General features: G+C 37.4%; 3 protein-coding genes and 1 non-coding gene across 4 annotated transcripts; 2 read left to right on the plus strand and 2 right to left on the minus strand.

Annotated features, from left to right (window-relative positions):
- The first annotated feature begins 457 nt into the window (after window positions 1-457).
- On the plus strand, window positions 458-844 carry LOC114755955 (mitochondrial uncoupling protein 4-like). Its single transcript, XM_028944850.1, has 2 exons — window positions 458-560; window positions 636-844. The coding sequence occupies exons 1-2, from the start codon at window positions 458-460 to the stop codon at window positions 842-844; spliced, it is 312 nt and encodes a 103-aa protein (XP_028800683.1).
- A 3,038-nt stretch (window positions 845-3,882) lies between these two features.
- On the plus strand, window positions 3,883-7,421 carry LOC114755954 (uncharacterized). Its single transcript, XM_028944849.1, has 4 exons — window positions 3,883-3,926; window positions 4,679-5,053; window positions 5,174-5,377; window positions 5,468-7,421. Exons 2-4 carry the CDS (start codon window positions 4,692-4,694, stop codon window positions 7,089-7,091), a joined length of 2,190 nt encoding a protein of 729 aa, XP_028800682.1. The 5' UTR covers window positions 3,883-3,926; window positions 4,679-4,691; the 3' UTR covers window positions 7,092-7,421.
- Window positions 7,422-8,038: 617 nt separating this feature from the next.
- Window positions 8,039-12,908, minus strand: LOC114755956 (uncharacterized). The gene is made up of 7 exons (XM_028944851.1): window positions 12,387-12,908; window positions 10,049-10,249; window positions 9,355-9,968; window positions 9,183-9,264; window positions 8,697-9,104; window positions 8,399-8,508; window positions 8,039-8,310 (listed from the first exon to the last, which is right to left on the minus strand). Exons 1-7 carry the CDS (start codon window positions 12,768-12,770, stop codon window positions 8,094-8,096), a joined length of 2,016 nt encoding a protein of 671 aa, XP_028800684.1. The 5' UTR covers window positions 12,771-12,908; the 3' UTR covers window positions 8,039-8,093.
- Window positions 12,909-23,629: 10,721 nt separating this feature from the next.
- Window positions 23,630-23,732, minus strand: LOC114755957 (U6 spliceosomal RNA). Its single transcript, XR_003741379.1, has one exon. It is a non-coding gene; the product is annotated as a U6 spliceosomal RNA (small nuclear RNA).
- Window positions 23,733-25,119: the final 1,387 nt, after the last annotated feature.

A 25,119-nucleotide genomic window follows, 5' to 3' on the forward strand; every position in this document is an offset into this window, starting at 1 on the left:
ACCTCTCCTTCTCTGTGTATTTGTTGTGTCTTCAAGATCCGAGTTCCTACAGTAACCGGACCTCCGCGTGGCTATCTGAGACTATCTTATACTTCAGGTATGCCCGAAAAACCATTATGGTCCCTCAATTTGGGTCCAATTTGGTATTGGTCCCTAAAACTATGTCCGTTTCAAACCATTGGTTCTTGGTATCTTGACACCGTTAAAATCTTCTGACATGACATTAATATCGTTAATTGATGAGGTGGACACATAGGCTGGCTTATATGTGGCATTTGACCTGGACATGAAATTTTAAAAAGAAATAAATAAAAAGAAATGGACAATCAGATGCGAAAGGCACACATATGACAAACGCTGAACACAAGCACAGACACTGGAAGAAAATGATCGCCGTTGCCCCCCTTCTCTCTATCCATACAAATTTCAAATCTTCGATCCCTTTTCTGTACGCGAAATGGGTGTTAAGAGTTTTGTTGAGGGTGGTATCACGTCCATTGTTGCTGGGTGTAGCACTCATCCGCTTGATTTGATCAAAGTTGGATGCAGCTTTAGGGCAAGCAAGTCGCTGTTTCCGTTAACTGTCACAACATTCATAATCTACATCCTGCTTTAATTTTGCTCTTCCCACACAGTCTCCTCCAGTGGATGCTTCTTCCTCACTTGGCATTGCAGCTCGTGGTTCCAGAGCCGGACCCATATCGGTTGGTGTGCAGATTCTTCACTCCGAGGTGTTTCTGCTCTGTTTTCCGGCGTCTCCGCCACCATGCTCTGCCAAACACTCTATTCCACCACTCGTGTGGGTCTTTACATGTGCTCAAGCAAAAGAGACCGGCCCAGATAAGGGAAACTTGCCTGTGGGTTTTGTAGTGTCCGTGCGTGTGTTTAGTGTTTGTCATGTGTGCGCATTTTGCATCTGATTGTCCATTTCTTTTCTCTTTTTTTTTTTTTAAATTTCATGTCCAGGTCATATGTCATATATAAGCCAGCCTATGTGTCAATTTCATCAATTAACAGTGTTAATGCCATATCAGAAATTTTAACGGTGTCAAGATTCTAGGGACCAACAGTCTGAAACAGACATAATTTTAGGGACCAATACTACATGTTTGAAATTTCAGAGACTAAAACCAAATTGGATCCAAATTTGAGGGACTAAAATTTGTATTAACCCATACTTTTATTTTAAATCTTATTTTTAAAAGTAACAAAAAATTCTTAAAATTTAATACGTTCGATTGTTGTGATAAAAAACCTTGATTGAAGATTGATTGTTGTAAAACGAATATGCAACAAAATAAGTAAGTTTTTCTTTATATATAAGAAAGCATCACCTTAAACAATAATCTCATGCACTGTATGTTAAATACGAGCCGTTAAATTTTAAACAACATAAAATAAAAGAAGAACGTAACTAAAAGCATCCAAGAAAAGAAAAGAATGCAATGGTTCATTTTGTCAACCTTTTCTTCACTGGGTAGCAACAATCAGAGTAGAGCAGTTTTTTTTTTTGCCACACCAAGTTCAATATCCCGACTGAATATCTACTCTAGTTTAAGAACCCGTATTAAAGAGTTTTTTTCAACTGATATAAAAAAAAAAATCTTTTTACATCGGTATAAGAAACAAACACAAAACATATAGTGAAGACAAAATCTACTACTTGTGAATGACGATAGAAATAAAAATGAGTTTTGGTTAACTTACCAATGAAATCGGCGGCATTCTTGCCATTACTGAACCTTCCGGTGGGTTTCTTAGTGGGAAAATCAATGCCGTAGGGGAAATGGTTGGCCTTCACAATGGAAAGCTTGAGAAAATTGTTGTTGCCAACATCCACAAGTGAGTCTCCAAACACATACAGAGCTGAAGCCTTTTGTGCCTCACAGTAGCTAAAGAAGAAGAAGAAGAAGAAGAAGAAAGCGATAGAGACAAAACAAGTCATATTCGTATGAGCTAATTAGTGCGCTTCAAGTGACTTGTGTGGAGGGGAAAGAACTAAGGCTTGGCTTTTAAAGGCTCATCTATTGAATGAGCTGTACACGTTTTGGCGTGTGAAAACAAGAATTTGTGGTCCAAAAACCTATACTCTGGATACTGACGGAATTGTTGTTTATTGTAATAGAAAATTTTAAGTACAAAAATATTAGTTATATTGCTATGAAAAATTTTTAATAGATGAAAAAAATTATTATTATTTTTATAATTTTATAAAAAAGTATTATAGATTTTAGGTAGATTAAAACTTAATCATTTCATAATAAACGTCACTTTTAAAAGTAGTCTCCAGATACACTCAACCCCGCATTTTAATTTGATGTATTTTGTTTTGTCATGGTGGGATTTTGATGGGACGGATCCCAATCAGATAATTTTGTGTTTAGAAAAGGAAAAATAAATTAGGCTTTAAGTGTTTGCTTCAAAATTATATATGAAAAAGTCCGTTAAAACTTTGGCAAAAATACGCCTGCATACAATTCAATTAATCAGTATTCATTGATGTAAATTGTATATATGGTCAAATCACTAGGCCTTTAGAAACTTTCATTATTGACCCAAAAAAGCACATTACGGACTTTCGGGTAAGATTTTGTTGCTTCGGTGCTTCCTCTAACTCAATATATGATTCTCATTTTGAAGATTTGGCTTTTTAATTTGCTTCAAATAGTTCTGACTTTATGTTTTCACAAAGTATTAATTATTTTTTTAACAATTATACTATTCAATAAATGATAATTGTTTATTCGAGACATTACATAAATAATTAAGAACTTTTTAATAAAATACCATTGCATTTTATTAAAAATTAAGACCGTTTGTTGTTTTTTAAACCTGTGCACAGAGTGATATTTGTACATACTACAATGTCACTAATTAAAGTGGAAGAAGTCATAAATATTTCGAAAGTTTCATGTTGAAAACACAAAAATCTTTTATAAAAAAATATTTTGGTCAAATTTATACTCTCCAATTTTTTTTTATAAAAAGTTTTTAGGGTCACTATTTAATATTTATTCTTATGCATAACTAAGAGACTTCAACGACCTATCTGAAATATTCATTATCGTTTTTTCAATTAAGTTAGTCAGACTTGTTTAATTATCCAAGTGAGCCGAGACCATTATTTACATGATAGAGATAGGAAGTATTTTTAAAAAGTGATTTAAAATTTTAAAATGTCAAGTCATTATGACACCTACCTGTCATGATGATATCTACTATTAGGACTTTATCATGTAATGACACCGAGCCTCTATATAAACCCCACTCTGCCTCCAGTTACGGGCAGAAGGAGTTGTATCAACTTCTTTATATAATACCAGTATGTTTTTTTCATGAGTTCTCTCTAAATTTCTCTCTTCTGAAAGCCTCACTTATAATGTTTTTCTTTTATCGCCAGATATTTAAATAAATCAATTATCTGTACAAAACGAGTAATTATTAGATTGAAGTCAAAAGTATACTACTTGGTGAATTAAATTCCAAATGGAATCAGAGAGAGGACGGCTGTCAATTTTCAGGGCACTTTGGCAACAACATTCAGCATATCCAAGCACTATGGATGTGCGCACCAAGCTAGAATGGAATGCTTCGCCCCACTACTCTCTCTCAACGCTTCGGGTGTTCATATGGGAAAATTACTGTAGAGTCCCACAGAAGACAATTTACTACCAGAAGGTCCCATGAAATCCCCAAATTCCTCATAAGTCCCCAGGGACCTCTGGGTAAATAATTTGAGTTGTGATATTACGTACTTGCCCTCAGTCATTGATAAAGGAAAGAAAAGAGGGAGAGACGCTGATTGGCTTCATTTAGTGCGGTTGTTTGTTATGCATGCACAAGGAAGAGAAGCTTCTGAAAGAAAGAAGGGAGTTATGCGCTGGTACTCCATCGCAGGCAAGCGACATTATTTCTTCATCTTCTTGGTACGTCTCATCATTAACAACATTTCTCTTCTTCTGTACACAACCAGTGTCAAGTTTAATGTTGGTCTGAAAAGTTGATTGTGTGTTGATATGTGGGTATTAAAGATGTGATTCAACTCACTAGAAATATTAAGGGAGGCTCATTTTAGTCATATGTGGTTTTAATCATGTTAGGTGTGGTTTTACTATGTGTGGCTAGGGTTAGAAAGCAATGCTCTGTTTTTCGGTGAATGAGGCTCTGTTTTTCGGTCACTGATGCTGTGTTGCTGATGAAGATGAGTGGAAAATAACAGATATTTATTATTGTAACCCCTCAAATGCGATGGTTAAATGTGTTGTTAATGGGTACATCGAAGGTTGTTAACATAACTGTATGACTTGTTATTAACAACCAGTCGCAGCTTTAATGCTGGTCTGAAAAGTTGATTGGGTGTTTATACGTTGGTATTAAGCATGTGATTAAGCTCTCTAGAAATATCAAGGGAGGCTCATTTTAGTCATATGTGGTTTTAATCATGTTAGGTGTGGTTTTACTATGTGTGGCTATGGTTAGAAAGCAATGCTCTGTTTTTCGGTGAATGATGCTCTGTTTTTCGGGCAATGATGCTGTGTTGCTGATGGAAATGAGTGGAAAATGACAGATATTTATTATTGTAACCCCTCAAATGCGATGGTTAAATGTGTTGTTAATGGGTACATCGAAGGTTGTTAACATAACTGTATGACTTGTTATTAACAAGTGATTGTGGCAGGTTGATATCCAGGATGGCAACTTCCAGTGCAAAGCAATTGTTTTGCTACCTCCATATAGGAGGACAATTTATTAATGGTGTAGAAGGTGAAACGCAGTATGTTGGAGGTGGTGTGAGAACAAGAATGATAAAGGAAGGGACATCATATGGAGAATTTAGAACAATGGTGGCATCAATTGTGGGAAAAGAAAGTAATGGAATGGTTATGAAATTCACAGTAACCTTTGATGAGTGTACATTTGTGGACCTTGTAGATGATGAAGGAGTAGAACATTTGATTAACTTCAATGGCGACAGTGGTCATGTATATATAGGAGAAAATGGAGATCAAAATTCACAACTAACAAGGGATGTTGTAATAGAAGAGCAACATGTGTAAGTTGTGTTATTTAAATTTCGAAGTAATATTAGCTATTGTCAACTGTTGTGCATAAGTTGTTATTATAGTGATCGAAGGTTGTCATTAACGACCCCTTGACCTGTTCTGTTATGTAGGATGGAAGACTTGTTCGGAGGTTCAGATACATTGTCCATGTCTCCACCTAATGTGGTTAGTGAAGACCCACTATTGTTGCCATGTGGTTCAGAAATGATGCCAACCCCAATTCCGGAAATGAATTCAATAAAGTGGAAGGGTTTGGTTATCGGAGAAGGACAGATTTTTCCTAATGCAGTGGCTCTTAGGCAAGCACTGTATAGGTACAGTATTGCTGTGAAGTTTTCATACAAGTTTGTGAAGAACAATCAACAAAAGATCATTGTGAAGTGTATGGCGGAGGGATGCCCGTGGTATATGGGTGCATACTCAATGGGACAAAGACAAGATTCTGAGTTGTTAATAATTAGAACCTTAAGAAGTGAGCATGTGCATTATGCACAGGACAGCTTGGTTGTATCTCACTCTAGAGGGTCAAACTTAACATCATCAATCATGATAGATTCTTTGAGGTGTAATATAGACAAGAATGCTAATGAACTTAGAAGAGATCTGTATAGAGAATATGGGGTGCGACTGAATTATAGTCAAGCATACAGGGGTAGAGAAAGAGCATTGAGGGAAATACATGGTCGTGCACAGGATTCATACATGGCGATTCCCTGGATTTGTGAAAGGCTCATTGAAACTGATCCAAACACAAGTGCTCGATGGGAAGGGTTGGATAGTAACAGATTTCAGAGGGTGTTCATTGCTTATGGATGCTCAATTAATGGATTTTTAGAAGGGTGTCGACATATACTTTATATAGACGGCTGTCATCTAAGTGGTCCTTACAGGGGGACATTGATTTCAGCTAATGCATATGATGCAGACAATGAACTATTTCCATTAGCATATGCTATAGTTAGTGGGGAGACATATGATGATTGGGCTTGGTTTCTCCAGAACATCAAAGACATCACAAGATCAGTGGAGACAACGATAGTTTCAGATCGGAATAATGCCATTATAGGTGCTGTGCGAACAATATTTGGTGGCGAGAGACATGCTTTTTGTTATAGGCATGTGAAAGAAAATTTTAGTGCACATTATTTAAAAATTAACCGAGGCAGGGGACGAGTTTCAGGTACTTCAAAGGACGTTGCATTGAAAATGCTGGATGGAATCGCCTATGCAAGGATTGAGGATGAATATGTTGCTGCAATGGGGAAACTTAGATCATTCTGTCCACAATTGGCTGATTGGGTTGACACTCAAGGAGATGTAGATCGGTGGGCTTTAAGCAAATTCCCGTTTAAGCGATGGGATAACATCACTACTAATGTTGCGGAGTCGTTTAATGCCTGGATTTTGAAGGAGAGGAAGCACAATGTGTCAGTTCTCATACATGAGCATATGGAGAAATTAGCCAAGAAGATGGTTGCAAGCAAAATGGCAATGGAAAATTGGACAAATGGCGTTGGGCCAAATATTGAGTCCAAGTTGCAAGAAAAAGTAGCAAGAGCGGAGAATATGCATACTGTATATTATGGAGATAACCGAGTTCAAGTTGATACTACATCTCCTACTGGAATAATTTGTGTCACTGTTGATCTCACAGCTCAGAAATGCACTTGTTTAGCATGGCAAATGAGCGGAGTACCTTGTGCTCATGCCTGTGCAGCGATAAAGCTACTTCATGGTAGTGTTTATGAATTTGTAGATGATTGCTATAAGCTGTCAGCCCAAGAGAAGATATATGCAAGTAGTATGAGGCCAATTGCGACACATGATTGTCCTCGTCCCGAAGCTCTCACCGTTACGCAGATGATGACGGGAACATTTTTACAGCCACCAATCACTAAAAGACCCTCAGGGAGGCCAAAGAAAAGAAGGATTGAATCTCAATTTCAAAGTAAAAAACTTTACCACTGTGGAAGATGCCATGAGCCAGGCCACACTGTGAAGACTTGCCAGAACCCCAATCCAAGTTGAGCTTTGCTGGTGGCTTGTTGATATTTCGTTTTGTGAATGCTTGTGACAGCATTTTTTTTGTAAATGTCATAACCTACACCTCAAGTTGTCCGTCATTATCCACACATGCAACACGTATGCTTTTTTGAATAGGTTGTAAATTTGGTGTAGTTATGTTGTACATATATATATCAAGTGGTAAATGACACCTGGTTGTAATCTGATATAACATCATTTCTGTATTTTTGATGTACTGGTGAATAGGTTGTAATGGACTTGTTATCAGACGCCATGCAGGTTGTCATTAGCAGTCTCAATTATGTTACTGATATAAAGTGACAATTTCTCCTACTTCCAGTGTTCAGTGATTTCTTAAGACATTCGAGCTGTGTTAAAGTCATAATATGATATGATTTGGTTAGAATTAGATCTCATGTGGAGGTTGTGGTATCCCCAGCGTCAGTTGTCAGGGGCAATGCGAAGGTTGTTAACCAATTCTGTTCGGGTTGTCAACAATCCCTGTTGAGGTTGTAAATGAATTGCTGGAATAAAAATCTGCTGTAATATGTTTAAAGCTGTTAATGACTTTAAAATGCTCCCAATTTTTGCTATTAAGGTCGTTATATGTGCTCATAATATAATTAAGTTAACAGCTGTGTTATACCCCGAGTGAGTTGTTAACCAATTCTGTTCGGGTTGTCAACAATCCCTTTTGAGGTTGTGAACAACCCCTGTTGAGGTTGTAAACAGATGTGGCAGAGAGGACTCTGATATATGCCTATCATGTCACCGTGGGTACCATTTGTTTATCCAGTCTTATTCAGTCTGCATTTGTGGCCATGATGAAAACACATGAATGCCTTTACAAAAACTTGATAACCAGTAAAGGATATCAAAACACATTAACATATCTTAACATCCAGGATTCATACATGCTCAAAGAAAAGAATAAAATGTAACTTGACGTTCAGATGTCACTATGCTGTCAAATAAATAAATGTAAATACAATATATGCTTGTCATTTATTTCTTCCTCTTGCTTTGGGGGTTTCCTCGCAGCAAAGACAGCACTTCATCGCCATGCAGGTTGTTCCGATGAGTCACGAGCCACCACAAGCATCCAACCTTCAAGTCATGGATTTCTTCAGGGGAGTACTTAGGCATTGTGTAGCCGTCATCACCATACTCAGTGCCGTCCCATGTTTGTAACCAGCTCAACACATGCACCCCACAAGAGTCCCTACAAAGGAAAAACAAGTACTTTAGTGAATGAACATTAGCTCCCAAAAGTTGAGACACAAGTACTTGTTGTGTGAAAAATAACTCACGTGTCAGATTGCACATGAACTTTTGCCCATGTGACTTCCTCGTCAATCTTGTCCTCCTCCGCAAACAGTGATGGCTTCAGCACACGAAGCACTTGGCAGAAACAATCTCTCTGCAAAAAAGGGACAAACAGAAGAAACAAGTTTGACAGTTGTGAATGACAAGTTATCAGGAAGCATTAACAACCTTCGCTGTAGCGAATGACAAGTAATCAGCAGGCATTAACAACCAGGACAGTTAAGCAGACAAGCAACCATAACGCATTAACAAGTTATAGAATGAATGTAAAGTTGTGCATACAATCCCTCTCGCCATGAATTGCTTAGGATCTATCTGTCCTCTCTTCTTCCCTTGCTTCCTTTGTGGTTTCTTCCCTGTTTTCATTGCTTCTTCTTCCTCTCTTTGTAATCTCAACATCGTCAAATTGTCCACCAACGAGTCAAGGGCATAGAAACGCATGGTTCTTACATCCATCACGTAACAGAACCAATGGTAATTGAAAAGGGTGGGGCCAAATATGAAGTCACAGTCTCCAATGTTATATCCTATGTGCTCCGGTAAGATTTCATGTTCATGTTTTTCCATGCTCCACCTAAGAGGATTAGCGGCCATTGTTTGCATTAACTCGGGTGTAAAAATGTGCCTACTGACACGACTGTGGTTCTCTTTTTCATCTCCCACCAAGGTTCTCGCCACCATAGACATGAACTATATCACACATACAAACAGTTAGTCATGATCATAATGACATTCGCAGTTCTCTATCTATATAAACAACTGTCTTACCCTGTCGTTCATCCATTTCCTGTCTTGTAGGCAGCAAAGCTCAGCACGTGTCAAGAAGTACCCATACATCTCTACAATGTACCTGCAGCAAAAGGAACAATGAGCACAAGGGTTGTATGTGTAAAATTGTTGTCAATCAGTTGTCCCAATTACAATCAGTCCCAACACTTACTTGGCACCTTCATCTTGATCACATCTTCTCGTGCACATCTGGAATAATTCCTCTTTCTCGTCAGCTTTTCTCTTGCCACGGCCTTTTTTCACCTCCTCTAACCAGGGAGATTTGATTGCACGGCTTCTCACCCGTGTTGATCTTCTTACATCCATTTGCCCTTGTGCTTGCTGGTCCATTTCATCCTTTTCCTCCATTTCATCGCCTACACCCTTATCCTCTTCTGCTGCTGCATCACTAGACTTGTCTTGTGTTTTTTCTTCTCCATCATCCTCTGATCCAGAGTGACTCCCTTCTCCTTTCTCCTCAGGTTGAGATTGACTCTCTTCTTCACGCGAAGCACTTTTGCCCTCTTCTTTATCATCTCCTTCTGGTTCACTCTGTTGTTCCTCTTGTGACACAATTGAATCTTTTGGGCTTCCTTTACCTTCTTCACCGGTTTCTTCATCTTCAGTTGCCTTCTCTTTGTCATCTTCGCTACTTACTGCTTCCACCACATCTTTCTTGTCAATCTCATCCGTCAACCTCAACTGCAGGGAAACCAACTCTTCTCCAATTGTCGACACCAACCCTTCAACCATGGTCATCAACCTTTCATACGTTCTCTTGATTTCCTGCAAAACAACAGTAATGAAAGTTATCATTACTCCAAATTCTACACAGCACCAAAATAAGCTTCACATGATTTACTTACAGGGTGGGTTAGCTTTATTCCTGTGTTGGATGCACTTGTTGAAGCCCCACCGACACTCGGAACGCCATGCAGTATGCCTCTGTCGCTATTCTTTTCTGATTTCACTCTTGCCTTCACTTTTTCCTCATCCCAATAAGTAATGGCATTTTCATTTTTTGCCGCCTTTTCTTTTCCGAGAGGAAAGTGTTGTAGGCAATAAATCTGCATGTGAAGTTAATGATAACTTAGATATACAACAACATCATCCAAACAGGCCACTGACAACATAAACAGCGGAAAATCACAACCTACACACTGCCCAATAACAACATACACAGTGACCAATCACAACCTACACACTGCCCAATAACAACATACACTGTGACCAATCACAACCTACACATAAGCCTGTCACAACATACATTTGCGCCATTCACAACATGTACAGCATCCAGTGACAACCCATACTCAACAGAATGACAACACGAACAGACTGCAATTACAACCTATACATAACCAGGTGACAAACCAACACATCCTAATGACAACCTGCACACAGGACAATAACAACCTCTACACCAGCCAGTCACAACATATCCATAACCAGTTCACAGCGTACATTTCTCCAACTGACGACATAGAGTAGTAAATAACAACATACACAGTGACCAATCACAACCTACACATAACCCTGTCACAACATACATTTGCGCCATTCACAACATGTACAGCATCCAGTGACAACCCATACTCAACAGAATGACAACACGAACAGAATGCAATTACAACCTATACATAACCAGGTGACAAACCAACACATCCTAATGACAACCTGCACACAGGACAATAACAACCTCTACACTTCGCAGTCACAACATATCCATAACCAGTTCACAGCGTACATTTCTCCAACTGACGACATAGAGTAGTAAATAACAACATACACAGTGACCAATCACAACCTACACATAACCCTGTCACAACATACATTTGCGCCATTCACAACATGTACAGCATCCAGTGACAACCCATACTCAACAGAATGACAACACAACAGAATGCAATTACAACCTATACATAACCAGGTGACAAACCAACACATCCTAATGACAACCTGCACACAAGACAATAACAACCTCTACACTTCCAGTCACAACATATCCATAACCAGTTCACAGCGTACATTTCTCCAACTGACGACATAGAGTAGTAAATAACAACATACACAGTGACCAATCACAACCTACACATAACCCTGTCACAACATACATTTGCGCCATTCACAACATGTACAGCATCCAGTGACAACCCATACTCAACAGAATGACAACACGAACAGAATGCAATTACAACCTATACATAACCAGGTGACAAACCAACACATCCTAATGACAACCTGCACACAGGACAATAACAACCTCTACACCAGCCAGTCACAACATATCCATAACCAGTTCACAGCGTACATTTCTCCAACTGACGACATAGAGTAGTAAATAACAACATACACAGTGACCAATCACAACCTACACATAACCCTGTCACAACATACATTTGCGCCATTCACAACATGTACAGCATCCAGTGACAACCCATACTCAACAGAATGACAACACGAACAGACTGCAATTACAACCTATACATAACCAGGTGACAAACCAACACATCCTAATGACAACCTGCACACAGGACAATAACAACCTCTACACCAGCCAGTCACAACATATCCATAACCAGTTCACAGCGTACATTTCTCCAACTGACGACATAGAGTAGTAAATAACAACATACACAGTGACCAATCACAACCTACACATAACCCTGTCACAACATACATTTGCGCCATTCACAACATGTACAGCATCCAGTGACAACCCATACTCAACAGAATGACAACACGAACAGACTGCAATTACAACCTATACATAACCAGGTGACAAACCAACACATCCTAATGACAACCTGAACACAGGAAAATAACAACCTCCACACCATACAGTCACAACCTACACATCAGCTAATCACAACCTACAGTTGTGTCATTCACAACATGCACAGCAGCCATTGACAACCCACGATAAACCGAATGACAACACGAACAGAAGGCAATTACAACCTATACATAACCAGGTGACAAACCAACACAATCCATTAACAACCTGCACACAGTACTATAACAACCTTGACACCAGCAAATCACAACCTATACATAAGCAGTTGACAGCGTAGTAAATAACAACCTACACAGCACATTGACAACAGAGTAGTAAATAACAACATACAGAGCAACCAATCACAACCTACACAGCACATTGACAATAAACTAACATCAAAGTAAATGAATCATACCCACACTTACCATTAGGAAGTACATGCAACCTCCCACATTTTTCGTCCCATCAGCTTTTCCTTTCTTCTTTCCTTTCTTGAACTCTGCAATTGAGTTGCAGAATTCTTTCAAAACTAAGCTGCTCCAATCATAGTGTCCTAAACTATCCTTTGTCACCACCATGACTTTCAACACTTTATCACTCACCCATACACTAGAGCCAGGACACAAGAGGACTCCTAGTGCATACATAACAAAAAGGAATTCAAACTTTTCTTCCTCTTTTCCTTCAATCAACCATGTTCCTATTGTTTTGTATGGCACTTTCCCGTAGTCACTCCTTAATTTCTTGAACGTTTCATCTTCATTCTCCACATTTATTTTAATATCTTCCCCCTTAAATGGTAGACCCATCAATTCATTTACATCTTCGGGCCCCACTAAATGCGTCTTCCCTCGAATTGAAATTTGCCTACTTACAGGGTCAAACACACGGATCAATTCACCACAAAAATCTCTATAGATCTGTGAGCAGCATATGTCAACCAATTTATCAAAACCTATTCTTTTCAGTCTTTCCATCTTCTCTTTACTTTTCTTTAATTGCTTGCAGACTTCCATAAATTGTCCCGGAGCACAGCGTGTGTGAAAGGGAACAATATAATTCTTCCCTTTTGGTGGGACTCTCATTTCTTTAGCCCTTTCACCATATTGTTCTTTCTCCTCTTCTGTTAAAGCCTTCACCCCAAGCCACAGAGTTAGTGCCCTCTTCAAAAGACTTAAACTTCTTCTTGTTCTGCTCATAAAACTCTTCAGTGAATAATATGTATCCGGAGAAATTCCTAGCCCTTTGTCCATCTTTACTCTTACTCTTTTTAGTCATTTTGTTCGACTGCAAAAAGGAAAAAAATTACTGTCATCAACATATATTTTAAAATAGTAAGTATCTTCAACACCACCAAATTATTCACTAATCAACAAAATCAAAATATATCCCTTTGGATGACAGAAAGCAATGAACGGCAGTAAATAATATGGATCACAAATCAATCCACCAGAATGAATTTCCCTTCATTGGTTATAGTATAGAGCCAATAGGTGCTATATCCAACAAGCAATTCCCTTTCTGACCTTATGGCCAAATTAACATTCCACCATGGAGCCCACCATAAAAAGCCAAACAAAACCTTTATTATTTTATTGCCGAACAAATCAATTACATAAAGTTCTCCTTTTAATTCAGCAATATTAACAATAACTGATTGCTGCATTTAAAAAGCTCTACCAAATCAAATTTTTGACAATTTTAACCAGTGTTCTTCAAACTGATCTCTAATATAACTTTGTACCAACCAGCCCCAACTTTTGCCCCTAACTTTTATTCGCATGTCAGATCATTGTAATATCCACATTCACAGTGAAAATACAAGTCACGGTTATCACTGGTTCCATATATAAACACACGAAACAACCGAACATTCCAAACCACTTCAGGTCATCGAGCAGCTTTTACGAACAATCAACAATTCAAATGTTCAAACATTCCAAACCAAACATTTTTCAAAATATGACCAAGAAGCTTCAAATTGTCAAATATTCTAACCGAGAGAGACTAGTTGTCTGGAGATTGAGGCGTTAGTAGAGAGACCACCGGACTGTACCAGAGAGTTCACGGCGTCGGAGCAGACGGCAACTGAGTGCGGACCAGAGAGGGATGGAGTGCTGACCAGAGTCGGCCGGACCGTGCTGGAGATTGAAACCGTTCAATGCGTCGGAGAAGACGGCGACGGCGGGCGGACGAGAGACCGACGGACTGCGGACGACAGACTGACGGCGTGCAGACCCGAGACCGATGGACCGCGCAGGGGATTGAAGGCGTTGGACCAGAGAGTGACCGAATGCGGAGCAGCGACCGACAATGTACCAACCAGAAACTAACAGACCTCGCCGAAGATTGAACCTGTCGGAGCACACAAGGATAAAGCACCAACGACACGGCGGTGGAGTGTGAGCGGGCGACGGAGTGTGAGCGGGCGACGGAGTGTGAGCGCGCAGCCGATTTCGCGAAGATGAAAACCGAAACGATTTTGAGTGTGCTTCGGTTACTTTCTATAATCAAAAGGGCAAGAAAGTAATTGCAAGTTTCAAATTTTTTGCTATAAGGTCCCTTGGGACCTCATATACATTTTCTGATTTCATGGGACCTTCTGGTAGTAAATTGTCTTCTGTGGGACTCTACAGTAATTTTCTCGTTCATATTTTGTGTGGATGGGTATGGAAGCCATTATGACACCTGGCATCACCGCTCACCGACCCATATTTGCACCACTAATCCACATGCAAAATGAGATATAAGTAGCAGATTCAGCGGCAATCGATATTCTAAATTAATTTTAGTGGATTTATTTTTCATTTAAAATAATATTTGGTGCAATTTACCTTTAATGTTTGTTTTAGTAGTAACAAGAACTTTAAACATAAGATATTAAGTACTATAAGTGTTACATCTCAATTTTTACGCCTAGAAGCCTAGACACTAGCCTAAAGAAGGTAGGCTACCAAGCTCCTTTGAGCAAAAGTCCCAAAGATGTAAAAGAAAGCGAGAACGGGAATAAGGACTAAACTGCAAAGTGAGAAAGTTTCTAGAAAAAAAAATATAAATAAAGTTAGGGGTTCCAGAAGAGTCTCAAGAGCTCAAAAAAAAAAAAAAAGATTAGGTGTAGGCCTAAAGTTGAAGTACAAGCCTAAAAGTAATGATTCATGAGATTGAGCCCAAGCAGGGGCAAACCATAATTTCATAAACTTATGGGCCATAGGAATAATTATGAAAAGTATACAGAAAATTTTAAAAAAATCTCAAAAAATGGGAAATGGTGTGTAGAGGCCTTTTGAGAAAGATAAATGACAAAAATGCTCCTACAGTAGCTTTAATGAAATTTTCAATATAGTGGCTCAGTTTGAGGTAATTATCTAGATGCAATTATTTGAGCCATGAGTAGGCCTAAAAAATGTAGTTAAAAATGGGGAATAAATAGTTAAGAGGTTAAAAAAGTTTATGAAAATTAGTCCCATCACAAGTTGGCCAGTAAAGTGGCTTTAATCAAATATAAAGTCTAGTTATGCCTCTAAGAGGCATTTTACGAGAAATTCAAAAAGAAATAGTTAAAAGAAGAGTTATGGCCCAAGAAAATTTGTAAAATTTTCCTATAATTAAAGGAAGTATATGGAGTAGATAGAATAATTTTTTAAGCTCCAAAAGGCCATTAAAAAGCCGGATAAATATGAGCCAAGTAAACTAGAAAAAAACTTGGATCGGAGTTCAAGTTTAATCCAAGGGTCAAGATCTAATATTCTCCTTTCCTTTCCATAAGATTTTGCCACATGGCATGGTGAGGCAAGAAAGAAGTTTGATGATGTCAAGGGTATGATGTCATGATGACACTTGGCAAGCTCTTGTGGAAGAAGAATTAAGCTTGGACAAGTGGCCTTTGGAATTGTCACATTTTATCAAGGGCAGAGTTGACAACCCTTGTCATAATTTTAGCTATAAATAACCCCTTGGAAGAGCATTTTGGTAAGAACTTATAGAGGGGAAACTTTGCAGAAAATCAGAGATAAAAATGAAAAGAAAAACGTGGGGGTAAAGGCTAAGAAGAATGAACAAGATTCAAGATCAAGGTATGTGATGATTCTAGCACCTATCTTGATGCCTATTTTGATTAAGTTCCTATTCATATCTAACTCTAGCATTTGGTATGATTAAAGTACACTCCATAAGATTTAAATCTATAGGTAGAACACTTATTTTGCATACATGTACGAATTATGGTGATTTTTCATAGTTAGGGTTTAAAATATGGAAATAGTTTTTGACCATTGGAACAGTAGACACTTCCATACAATTTTGGCATTGTTTCACACCAAATTGGTTCCTAAAGCTATTTTTCTTTTAAAGAGAACTTAAGAAGCTTTTAGTAGGACTAAGAACCACTTATTTTCAATTTTTCTGGAATTAATTACAAATTTTCAAACTTGTGCAAAGATTCTAAAAATACTGAATGAACATTACCCACGAAGCAAAAATTCTAGATTTGATCTTCTTGAATCTATGGCCATCCAAAGTGGCACTGCTGATTGAAATGTTTAAGTATGAGAAGTGATGTTGACCAAAAGCCCACATGGTTGGGAAGTCAAGGAAGTCAAAGGAAAAGCAAGAGGAAAGCTTATGGTACAAGGTAGTAAACTTGCCTATCTTATGTGCTTCATGTTTATGCTTGCTGTATTGATTTGCATAATGCTAAATGTGATTATATGAGCTATCTATGAATGATGTATATTCTGTCTCTTGATGATTTCATGTCCAAGGATGTAGTAGCAGACATTGAGCATAAGGTTAGATCACTAAATTGACATAAAGATAATCAATGAAGCATATTATACACTTGCATTCATCTCACATATATTGATGGTATCGTTTGCTACAGAGATTTTCCCAAATCTCACCCCTCCGTTAACCAACCATATTAGGTTAAATGATAAGGAGAAAGCATGCATGAAGAAGGGTAAGAAGATGGAAGCAAAGAAAGTGGAGAATCTCAGAAAATTCTTCATGGCCTTCCGGGGCTCAGAAAATTCTTCTGTCTGCTCCATAAATTCCTTTTAATTCTAGAGAATATCTATGAATTTTCTTAGGCCATAACACTTCCTTTAAGCCTTGCGTAAAAATTCATTTACTAAAATACCCTTTTATCGGCAAAACCAACTTTTTAATTTATTAAAGCCACTCTATTGGCCTTTTGGTTGCGAGACTAATTTTATAAATCAGTACAACCACATTTAACCACATTTTTGTATACATTTTTGAGGTCTCTTGCTATTTTAACTAATTACCTCGAACAGTATACTTTATACCGGCCATAACCTCATAAATTCCATTTAAGCTGCCTCAGGGGTATTTTCATCTTTTCTCTTTACAGAAGAGCCTTAGAATATTATTTCCCATTTTTTGGGATTTTCTTGGAATTCTCTGTATACTCTTCCATTTTTACCCCTGTTGGTCATAACTTTCTGAATTTACGGTTTAGTCCCTGCTTGGACTTAGCTTCATATAATCCTCTCTTTGAGGTTTCTAACTTAACCTTTGGCCTGTATCTAGCCTATTTTCTCTCTCTGGGCCTTCGAGACTTTACTGGAGCCTCTAACCTGATTATACTTGAGTCCCTGAAAACTTTCACTTTACAGTTTAGTCCCTGAAACTGCTTTGACTTCCTTTCACATCTTTGGGACTTTTGCTCAAAAGGAGTCTAGTAGCCTATCCAATTCAGGCTATTTCTAGTACTTCTAGGCTTAAAAGTTTGAATGTTACAATGAGACAAATGGCTATGCAGGGAACTAGCTTAGAGGTTGGCATATTCCCCTTAATATTAAGAGATACTCAGTCGCTTGGAGTTTAGGTTGAGAGGCACCCTTTTCAAGGGATAAGTTCTTGGCCAGGAATTTGCCTAGAGAAAATGGGAATTGGTCCTCCAAGTTAGAATTGATGTTGCTCAAGATGGAGCAAAATGCCCTATCCGATCGAGAAAAGGGAAGCAGCCGAGGCAAGGCAAGTGGAGTTGATCTTACCTAATGGAAGTATGACTAGCCAAGAATGAAGCTAGGCTTAGATGTACCTGAGCTTAGTAGAGTACTAGAGTAAGCAGAAAGAAAAAGAACCTCAAAAGTCCTCTCCCTATGACTTCTAGAAGCAGCTGCGAACAGAAAAAGAGGCTCCCTCTTGTAGGGATAAGATGTCTGGTTGGCATGCTACGGACATAGCGACCAGTAAGAGCTTACACTCCCTGCATTAAAACACCAGACATTGTGTATGCTAGAGTATGCTCATATTAAAAAGCAAAGTAGAGGAAAGAGAAGTTGCATAAGTCCTATTTCTATACTGTTCTAAAGTAGTAAGAGATGGTAAGAGCAGCTGGAAGAGTAAGAGAACTCCTAAGACAGATTGGCTTAGGCACCTAAGAGACGAATAAGTGGCCTGGGGAATTGACAGGAGGCTTAAGAAAATGGTATTGGTTCTTGGAATAGTTTTGGAGAATTATTGGTATGGTGACCAACTGAGTGGAGATGACTTCACTTAGTCCTATGGTCTAAGTCTCCCAGAGCTTGGTACCTATTTGGGAAGATGAGGACCAGGGATGAGTTGAGGATGTGGAAACCTCCTTCGGTTGTAAACCAGTACTGAGAGAATACCCATGATTTCCTTCCAGATAACCTCATCATTGATTAAGCTGGATTCAATTTCCTTCTGATTAATAGAGGAAAGCCAAAGTTAGAGGAGTTAGAGCCGTAAGACCTGGAAAAGAGACATTTAGGCTAGCTCTAGATACAGGAAGAACTCCATGTGACACAGAAACAGACTGGGCATCGACAAGCAAATCCTTAAGATGAGGCAAGAAACAAGAATGTAAGCTAAAAAAAAGACCCAACTAAAGATAGATTAAGAAAGGGGTCTAAGACAGCAAAGTACCAGGGTTGAGCCTATCAAAAACAGTGCTTCAGTTTCTCGTCAGCACTGTTCAGTTAAGTGTGCCTGGGTAAGAGTAACCCAGTGATAGGTAACCTCTGGGAAGTAATGTAAGAGGGTGCAAAAGCCAGAAATGTTAGCTATTTTGGCAAGAATGTAATAAGTCTAGCAGATAATGGAAGATGAAACTTAAGAAAGCTGTTAGGCTGTCAAGTATCCTAAGCAGTATAGTTTCAGACTAAGACCTGAAATTTACTTGAAGTTTTGGAGGTCCTTATGAAAGAAATGGACACTGCTCTCAACTTCAGTATAGCCTACCATCCTGAGATAGATGGGCAGATACAGAGAATGATATGGATGTTAGAAGATATGCTACATGCATATGTACTTGATTTCGGCAGTAACTAGGGTATGTACTTACTGTTAGCCGAAATCGCTTAAGATGACAGTTTCCATGTAAGTATTTGAATGGCGCCATATGAAGCACTCTATGGGAGGAAACATAGATCTCCCTTGTGCTAGATAGAGTTCAATGAAAGAAGTAAGTATAGTCCTAATATAGTGGATCAGACTTCCCAGTAGACTAAAGTTATTTAGCAAAGACTTCTAACGGCTCAAAGTAGACAAAAGAACTACTCAGATATTAAAGGAGACCATTAAAGATTGAGGTTGGTGATTAAAATGTAACCAACAACGGAAGTCGGTCGATCCCTAAACCTTAAGAAGTTAAGTTCAAACTACAATGGACTGTTTCAAATTTTGTCCAAGACTGGACCAATAGGTTATAAGTGACCATTCCCCCGTATGTAAGTCAAATTCATGATGTCTTCTATAACTCCCAATGAAAGAAGTACCATTTAGACCCGACACATGTCACAAACTATGATGACATTGTGCTCCAAGACAACCCGTCTTTGAGATCAGATTAAAGCGAATCATTGATCAGAAAGTTGAAGAGCTGAGAAACAGGCAGTTTCCATTAGTCGAGATTGTTTGGAAAGGTCTTATACTAGAACTATGAGGGAGATAGAGACTAAGACAGAGGAAAAGTATCCTGAACTTTTCCAATAACATATATTTTAAATTTCGAGGACGAAATTTATTTAGAGGGGGAGAAATGTCATATCCAGTAATATGGCAACTAGGAATACGGAATTCCTAAATATTTAAAGGCCAAAAATGACGAGGAGAAATAGAAGAATTTTGGTGGAAAATAATTATTATATTTTCTAAGCCAATTATGAAAAGTTTGACTAATTAAGGAAAATTGGTCAAGAATAATTATGGAAAAATAATTTAGAGTCTCAGAAAATTAAGGAAAAATAAGGATAATGTTCCTTGAGAATTATATGGGATTATAAAATTGGTTTTATGACCAATTTGCCCTTAGAGAAATTACAAAGGAATTTAAGGGCAATTTAAGCAAGTTTAAGGTCTTTATTTGGAAAATTCCAAATAAATATTTTTAAGAAGAATAAAATCCCAAGAAAATTCCTATGATATCTCAAGGAATTATAAGAGATTATCGAATTATAATAAGACCCTCAAGTGTCCAAGATTTTTTCCAATTCTTTTGGAAACTGGGAAAAATCAATAAAGAGAAGGAAATTAGTTTTCCTTTTTATTTAATTATTAGAAAATTAAATTTGAGACAAAGAGGGCAATTTGGAAAGATAAAAATGAAGAGAATAATTTATGGATTTGACAGAAAATAATTACAGGGGCTAGAGTACTGTAATTATAGAAAAGAAGTTAAACCCGGAGTAAAAGTGCATCGATAAAGCAAGAAGTAGAGTCTTGCACTTTGCTTGGCCCATAAGTTGCCACTTGTCAAGCCTTTAATGGATGGTAATTAGAGCTTTCCAAGTGTCAAGCTACCAATGGAGAGGATCTTGACTTTTGAAATTAATTTCAATTGTCATTAAGTTAATTAAAAGGGAAAATGCAAGACTAAGTAGGCACTTGACACTTGGCTTCTCATTAATGTGTGTAGATGGGATATTTTGTGAGCATTAATGAGCTCATCCTCCCCATTTTTCTGATCAAAGTTTCGGCCAAGTGAGAGGAAGAGAGAAAAGAGAAGGTTTTGAAGGAGAACCAAGGAAAAGCTATCAACTTTGGTCATTCAATCAAGGATTCATGGTGAGTTCTTAGTTCTAGATGTGTTCTTGCCTTGTTTTCCTTCTCTTTTATGGTTGAAAAATCTATCCCCTCTCTCTCTAATGGTTGGCCGAACTGAATAATAAAAGGGGAAGGGAGTTTTGTTCATCACACTTGCTAAGACATAACAACACAAGTTAGATCCTTGTGTTTGCAAGTGATTATAGTTGGTTTTGAAGTATTTTTCATGGTTATTTCCTTGAGTGTTATTTTCGGCCAAAGCAAGATCTGAACCCTAGGATATGTTTTTCAAATTTTTGAGGCTTCCATTGTGTTCAAAATGAAAAATAGTGTAGGGTAAACCTAAAGAACAAGTGTTGGAAGCCATAGAATCAAAGTTGCAATTTTTGGGTTTTAAACCCTAAGGGTTCGGCCAAGCTGAAACTCAAAGAGAAAAATTTATTTTGTTAAATCCAAGTAGATATTTGAAATCTACATGAAAAATCATGTGGGGTTGAGTCAAGAGGGAATTTTTAGGGTTTATGGAAACCAACTCTAAAGATTCAAGAACAAGAATGGAAGCTTTAAGGGGTTTAGGAGTTACTTGAGATATGTTATTGATTTTATGAGGAATGGTTGGTGATTTTTGCTGCCCTTTTTGTGGATTGCCATGTTAGGGTTTGGCACTTGTGGAAGCAAGAAGGAACAACAAGAAAAACAAAAAAGCATTGGATCAAGGTAGTGGGATCTGATTAGCCATTAATGTTAATTTTGCATTGTTATTTATGGCATGTATGCTTGCTATTATATGGTTGAACTATGATGTTGTTATATGGTTGCTCCTTGCATTTGTTTCCATGGCCTTGCATGTTGAGGTTTCCTATTTATAAAAGATTAGTTCTCCTATGATAGCTAATGTTGAAATGCTTTATAATGATGCATGTTAATGTTTGGTTGATTGATCTTGCTACTGGGATTTCTGAAAATATCATCCCCCAAATATAATCTAACATTTTAGGGCTTGAAACTACTATGAGCAAGCTGCAGATTGGAGGCTAAAGTATGGTGTTTTGCCATAAAATTTGTGGACCCTTTTTGGTTATGTATATATTAAACTAATAGTGCTGTAAGTACACTGACTCTGCCATGTTCACGTGACTTTTTGACTATGCTCCCAGACGTGTTTAATCACAAAATTTGGTATGGTTATAGATAACGTCCTAATCTTCATTTTAATAGGTAATATGTTAAAAATGGCTAAGTATATAAATTTTAATGATTTTTCAAAGTTAAAGGTCAGAATCTGGGAAAAAGGGTTTTTGGCAAATAGATAGTGTTGCATTTCACAACAACCTGACGCTTTTTCATAAGGAATTGGATCATGAGATTATTTTTCCTTGAAAGAGGACTTAAATAGCTTTAAATATAATTTTAAACCACCCCAATTGAATTTTTTTGGAATAAGTTATGAATTTTTGAAGTTGGGCTAGTAAAACTGGATTTTTACCCGTTGAACAGTAAAAATCTGAAATTTAGCGTTTTTAAGGTGAAAAGTGAGCCCAAGACCATCCAATGTGGTCTAAAGTGGTTTTAAATGAAACCTAAATAGATATAATAGTAAGGTGTGACACTCTTAGCCCAACTCGTTATTTTTCTATTTAGGTTTTCTCTTATACTAGGATTTGCTTGAACCAATACTCTAATTACACCTTGGTCAGAACCTTTACCAGAACTTCTGTTCTGTTTAAACACTTATTAGAACCTTTGCTCTCTTTAGATACTTGCTAGAACCTCTGCTCTGATACTAAAATGGAATGTCCTTCATTTTACCCCTCAGAATACGCATTCATAAGCATTATAGTTCAAGCAGATCATGACACAAGCCCGTGGATTTAAAAATTCAACATAATTACTTGGGTTACTATTTACTATTTAAATTCCAGATTACAGGCCCAAATTTAAAAATTCATAAATAATTCCATAAAAAACATATTGAGGTGTTCTAAAATTATACCAAAAACTATTTGAAAGCTCTTTAGGAAAAAATATCTAATTGGACTTATCTTTACCCAATTCGTACAATTTAATCAATAAATATTACTGTTCATTTGGGAAAATCAGGAACTTCTAGATTCTGTGCCTCAAATTTGGAAATTTGTATCTCTTTGTGTACATATCCAATTGAGATGATCTACCTCTTATTTTAAAGCTTGGGATGTCTAATATAAGTCTACCAAATCTCGTGACTTAACTCATTCATTTGATAGGTCAAAATGGAGCTACAAATTCATTGCCCCAGGACTTACGTTTTATCCCTTAACCACTCTTTACTTTAATTCTTTTTCTTTCTTTGACATACATAACTTGGGTTTACTCTTTCCCATTCATTCTCATACATTTCTATACATGCCATAAACATTATAATTAAATACATGACATCCTTGGCATCCATACACATAATTTACAAAATAAGAGAATTACACATTCATCAACAATCTCATTCATTAACATGAATAATTCTTCACTTTCTTCTCCTTGCTTCTCATGCCATTATTGCCCATTGATGGTTGACCTAAATGGTTAGTTAGAGAGGGGTGAGATTCAAAGCAATCTCAGTAGCAAAATTATCACGTACATGCACAAGATAGATGCTAACGTATGGTATGTAGTTTTCTCGATTTGTGCGTGTCATCCTTGTGCAGGGGCCATGCTAATCTTCTCTGCATCGTTCCAATTTTATTGAATGTCCCCGAAAGGACTATGGTATGTAGTTTTCCATAAACTTAAGTTAACTAGTAACATGCCATCATGCTTTATGTTTGGTATAAAAATACATGGCCATGAAAACATATTAAAAACATCATTTTCAGCAACAATCATCATGTCACAACATCATTCAAACATCAACAAATATAAACCAACAGATAAGCATACCACATCAAGCAAATAAAGGGTAAGTTCACACTACCTTGGACTTCAAGCTTTCCTCTTACTTTTTCTTTGACTCCCTTGACTTTCCAACCATAAGAGCTTTCGATCAACAACAATCAAACATCCTCTTAGATGCTTCAAGATCCTAAACATAGCAATATTGATCATTCAATCTATTAGGAGTAAGAGATTACATAATGTTCAAGACTAGCTCTCTTGAACCTCAACCCTTTCTCTTGGTTTTAGGGTTTTCTTTCTAACTTTTCTAATATAAACCTCATCATTTTCCATCCTTAAGATCCATTTCTTGTCAATTAGGACCACTTTGGATGGTCTTAGATTCAAGAAGATCAAATCTAAAAATTTTGCTTCACAAATACTGTTCGCACAGAAATTCCAGAATTTTTGCTCAACTTTGAAAATTCATAATTAATTCTAGAAGAATCAAAACTGAGTGGTTCTAAGTCTCACTGAAAGCTCCTTAAGTTCTCTTTAAAGAAAAAATATTTTTAGGAACAATTCTATATGAAACAGTACCAAAATTGTACAGAATTTGCCACTCTTCCAAAGGTTAAACACTATTTCTAGATTTCAAGCCCTAACTTTGAAAAATCACCATAAATCGTACACATATCCAAATAAGGTGTTCTGCCTATGGGTTTAAAGCTTATAGAGTGTACTTTAATCATGCCAAATTTCAGAATCATATACAAATAGTAACTTATTTGAAATAAGCATCAAGGCAGATGCTATAATTATCACATACCTTGATCTTGGAGCTTGAATCTTATTCCTTCTTCTTGGCTTCAACCCCACGTTTTTCTCTCTAATTTTTAGCAGAGTTATCCCTCTACAAATGGCTGCCAAAATACTCTTCTAAGGTGGGATATTTATAGTCTAAACTTTAGTTTAAGTGGACCAAAATGTCCTTGGTGGCTAAGAGAAAGAGTAAGGGCAATCTTGGAACTTCAAGTTGACTTTTACATCATCATTGCATCATCTTCTTGCATCATCCTTACCTCATTCTTCTAGAAGCTGCTAGGTATCACAAAAGTGGTGGAGGAGAAGGGAGATTTGTCACACCTTACTATCGTATCGACTTAGAGTTCAATTAGAACCATTTTAGACCACATTGGATGGTCTTGGACTCAAAAATCCATGAAAAATACTGATCTTCAGATTTTTACTGTTCACCGAGTAAAAATCTATTTTTCT

This window comes from Neltuma alba, unplaced genomic scaffold (assembly GCF_004799145.2).
Source record: "Neltuma alba isolate B1F8T4 unplaced genomic scaffold, ASM479914v2 tig00010356_pilon, whole genome shotgun sequence".
NCBI classification, from domain to species: domain Eukaryota; kingdom Viridiplantae; phylum Streptophyta; class Magnoliopsida; order Fabales; family Fabaceae; genus Neltuma; species Neltuma alba.

Excerpts from the sequence above, each read along its gene's own strand:
- LOC114755954 (XM_028944849.1), top strand. The coding sequence starts at position 4,692 with ATGGCAACTTCCAGTGCAAAGCAATTGTTTTGCTACCTCCATATAGGA. Across the intron at positions 5,054-5,173 it reads GTAATAGAAGAGCAACATGT|GATGGAAGACTTGTTCGGAG; the intron begins GTAAGTTGTGTT and ends TCTGTTATGTAG. Across the intron at positions 5,378-5,467 it reads CTTAGGCAAGCACTGTATAG|GTATATGGGTGCATACTCAA; the intron begins GTACAGTATTGC and ends GGGATGCCCGTG.
- LOC114755955 (XM_028944850.1), top strand. The coding sequence starts at position 458 with ATGGGTGTTAAGAGTTTTGTTGAGGGTGGTATCACGTCCATTGTTGCT. Across the intron at positions 561-635 it reads TGGATGCAGCTTTAGGGCAA|TCTCCTCCAGTGGATGCTTC; the intron begins GCAAGTCGCTGT and ends CTTCCCACACAG.
- LOC114755956 (XM_028944851.1), bottom strand. The coding sequence starts at position 12,770 with ATGGGTCTACCATTTAAGGGGGAAGATATTAAAATAAATGTGGAGAAT. Across the intron at positions 9,969-10,048 it reads GAATAAAGCTAACCCACCCT|GAAATCAAGAGAACGTATGA; the intron begins GTAAGTAAATCA and ends GTTGTTTTGCAG. Across the intron at positions 9,265-9,354 it reads GATCAAGATGAAGGTGCCAA|GTACATTGTAGAGATGTATG; the intron begins GTAAGTGTTGGG and ends CTTTTGCTGCAG.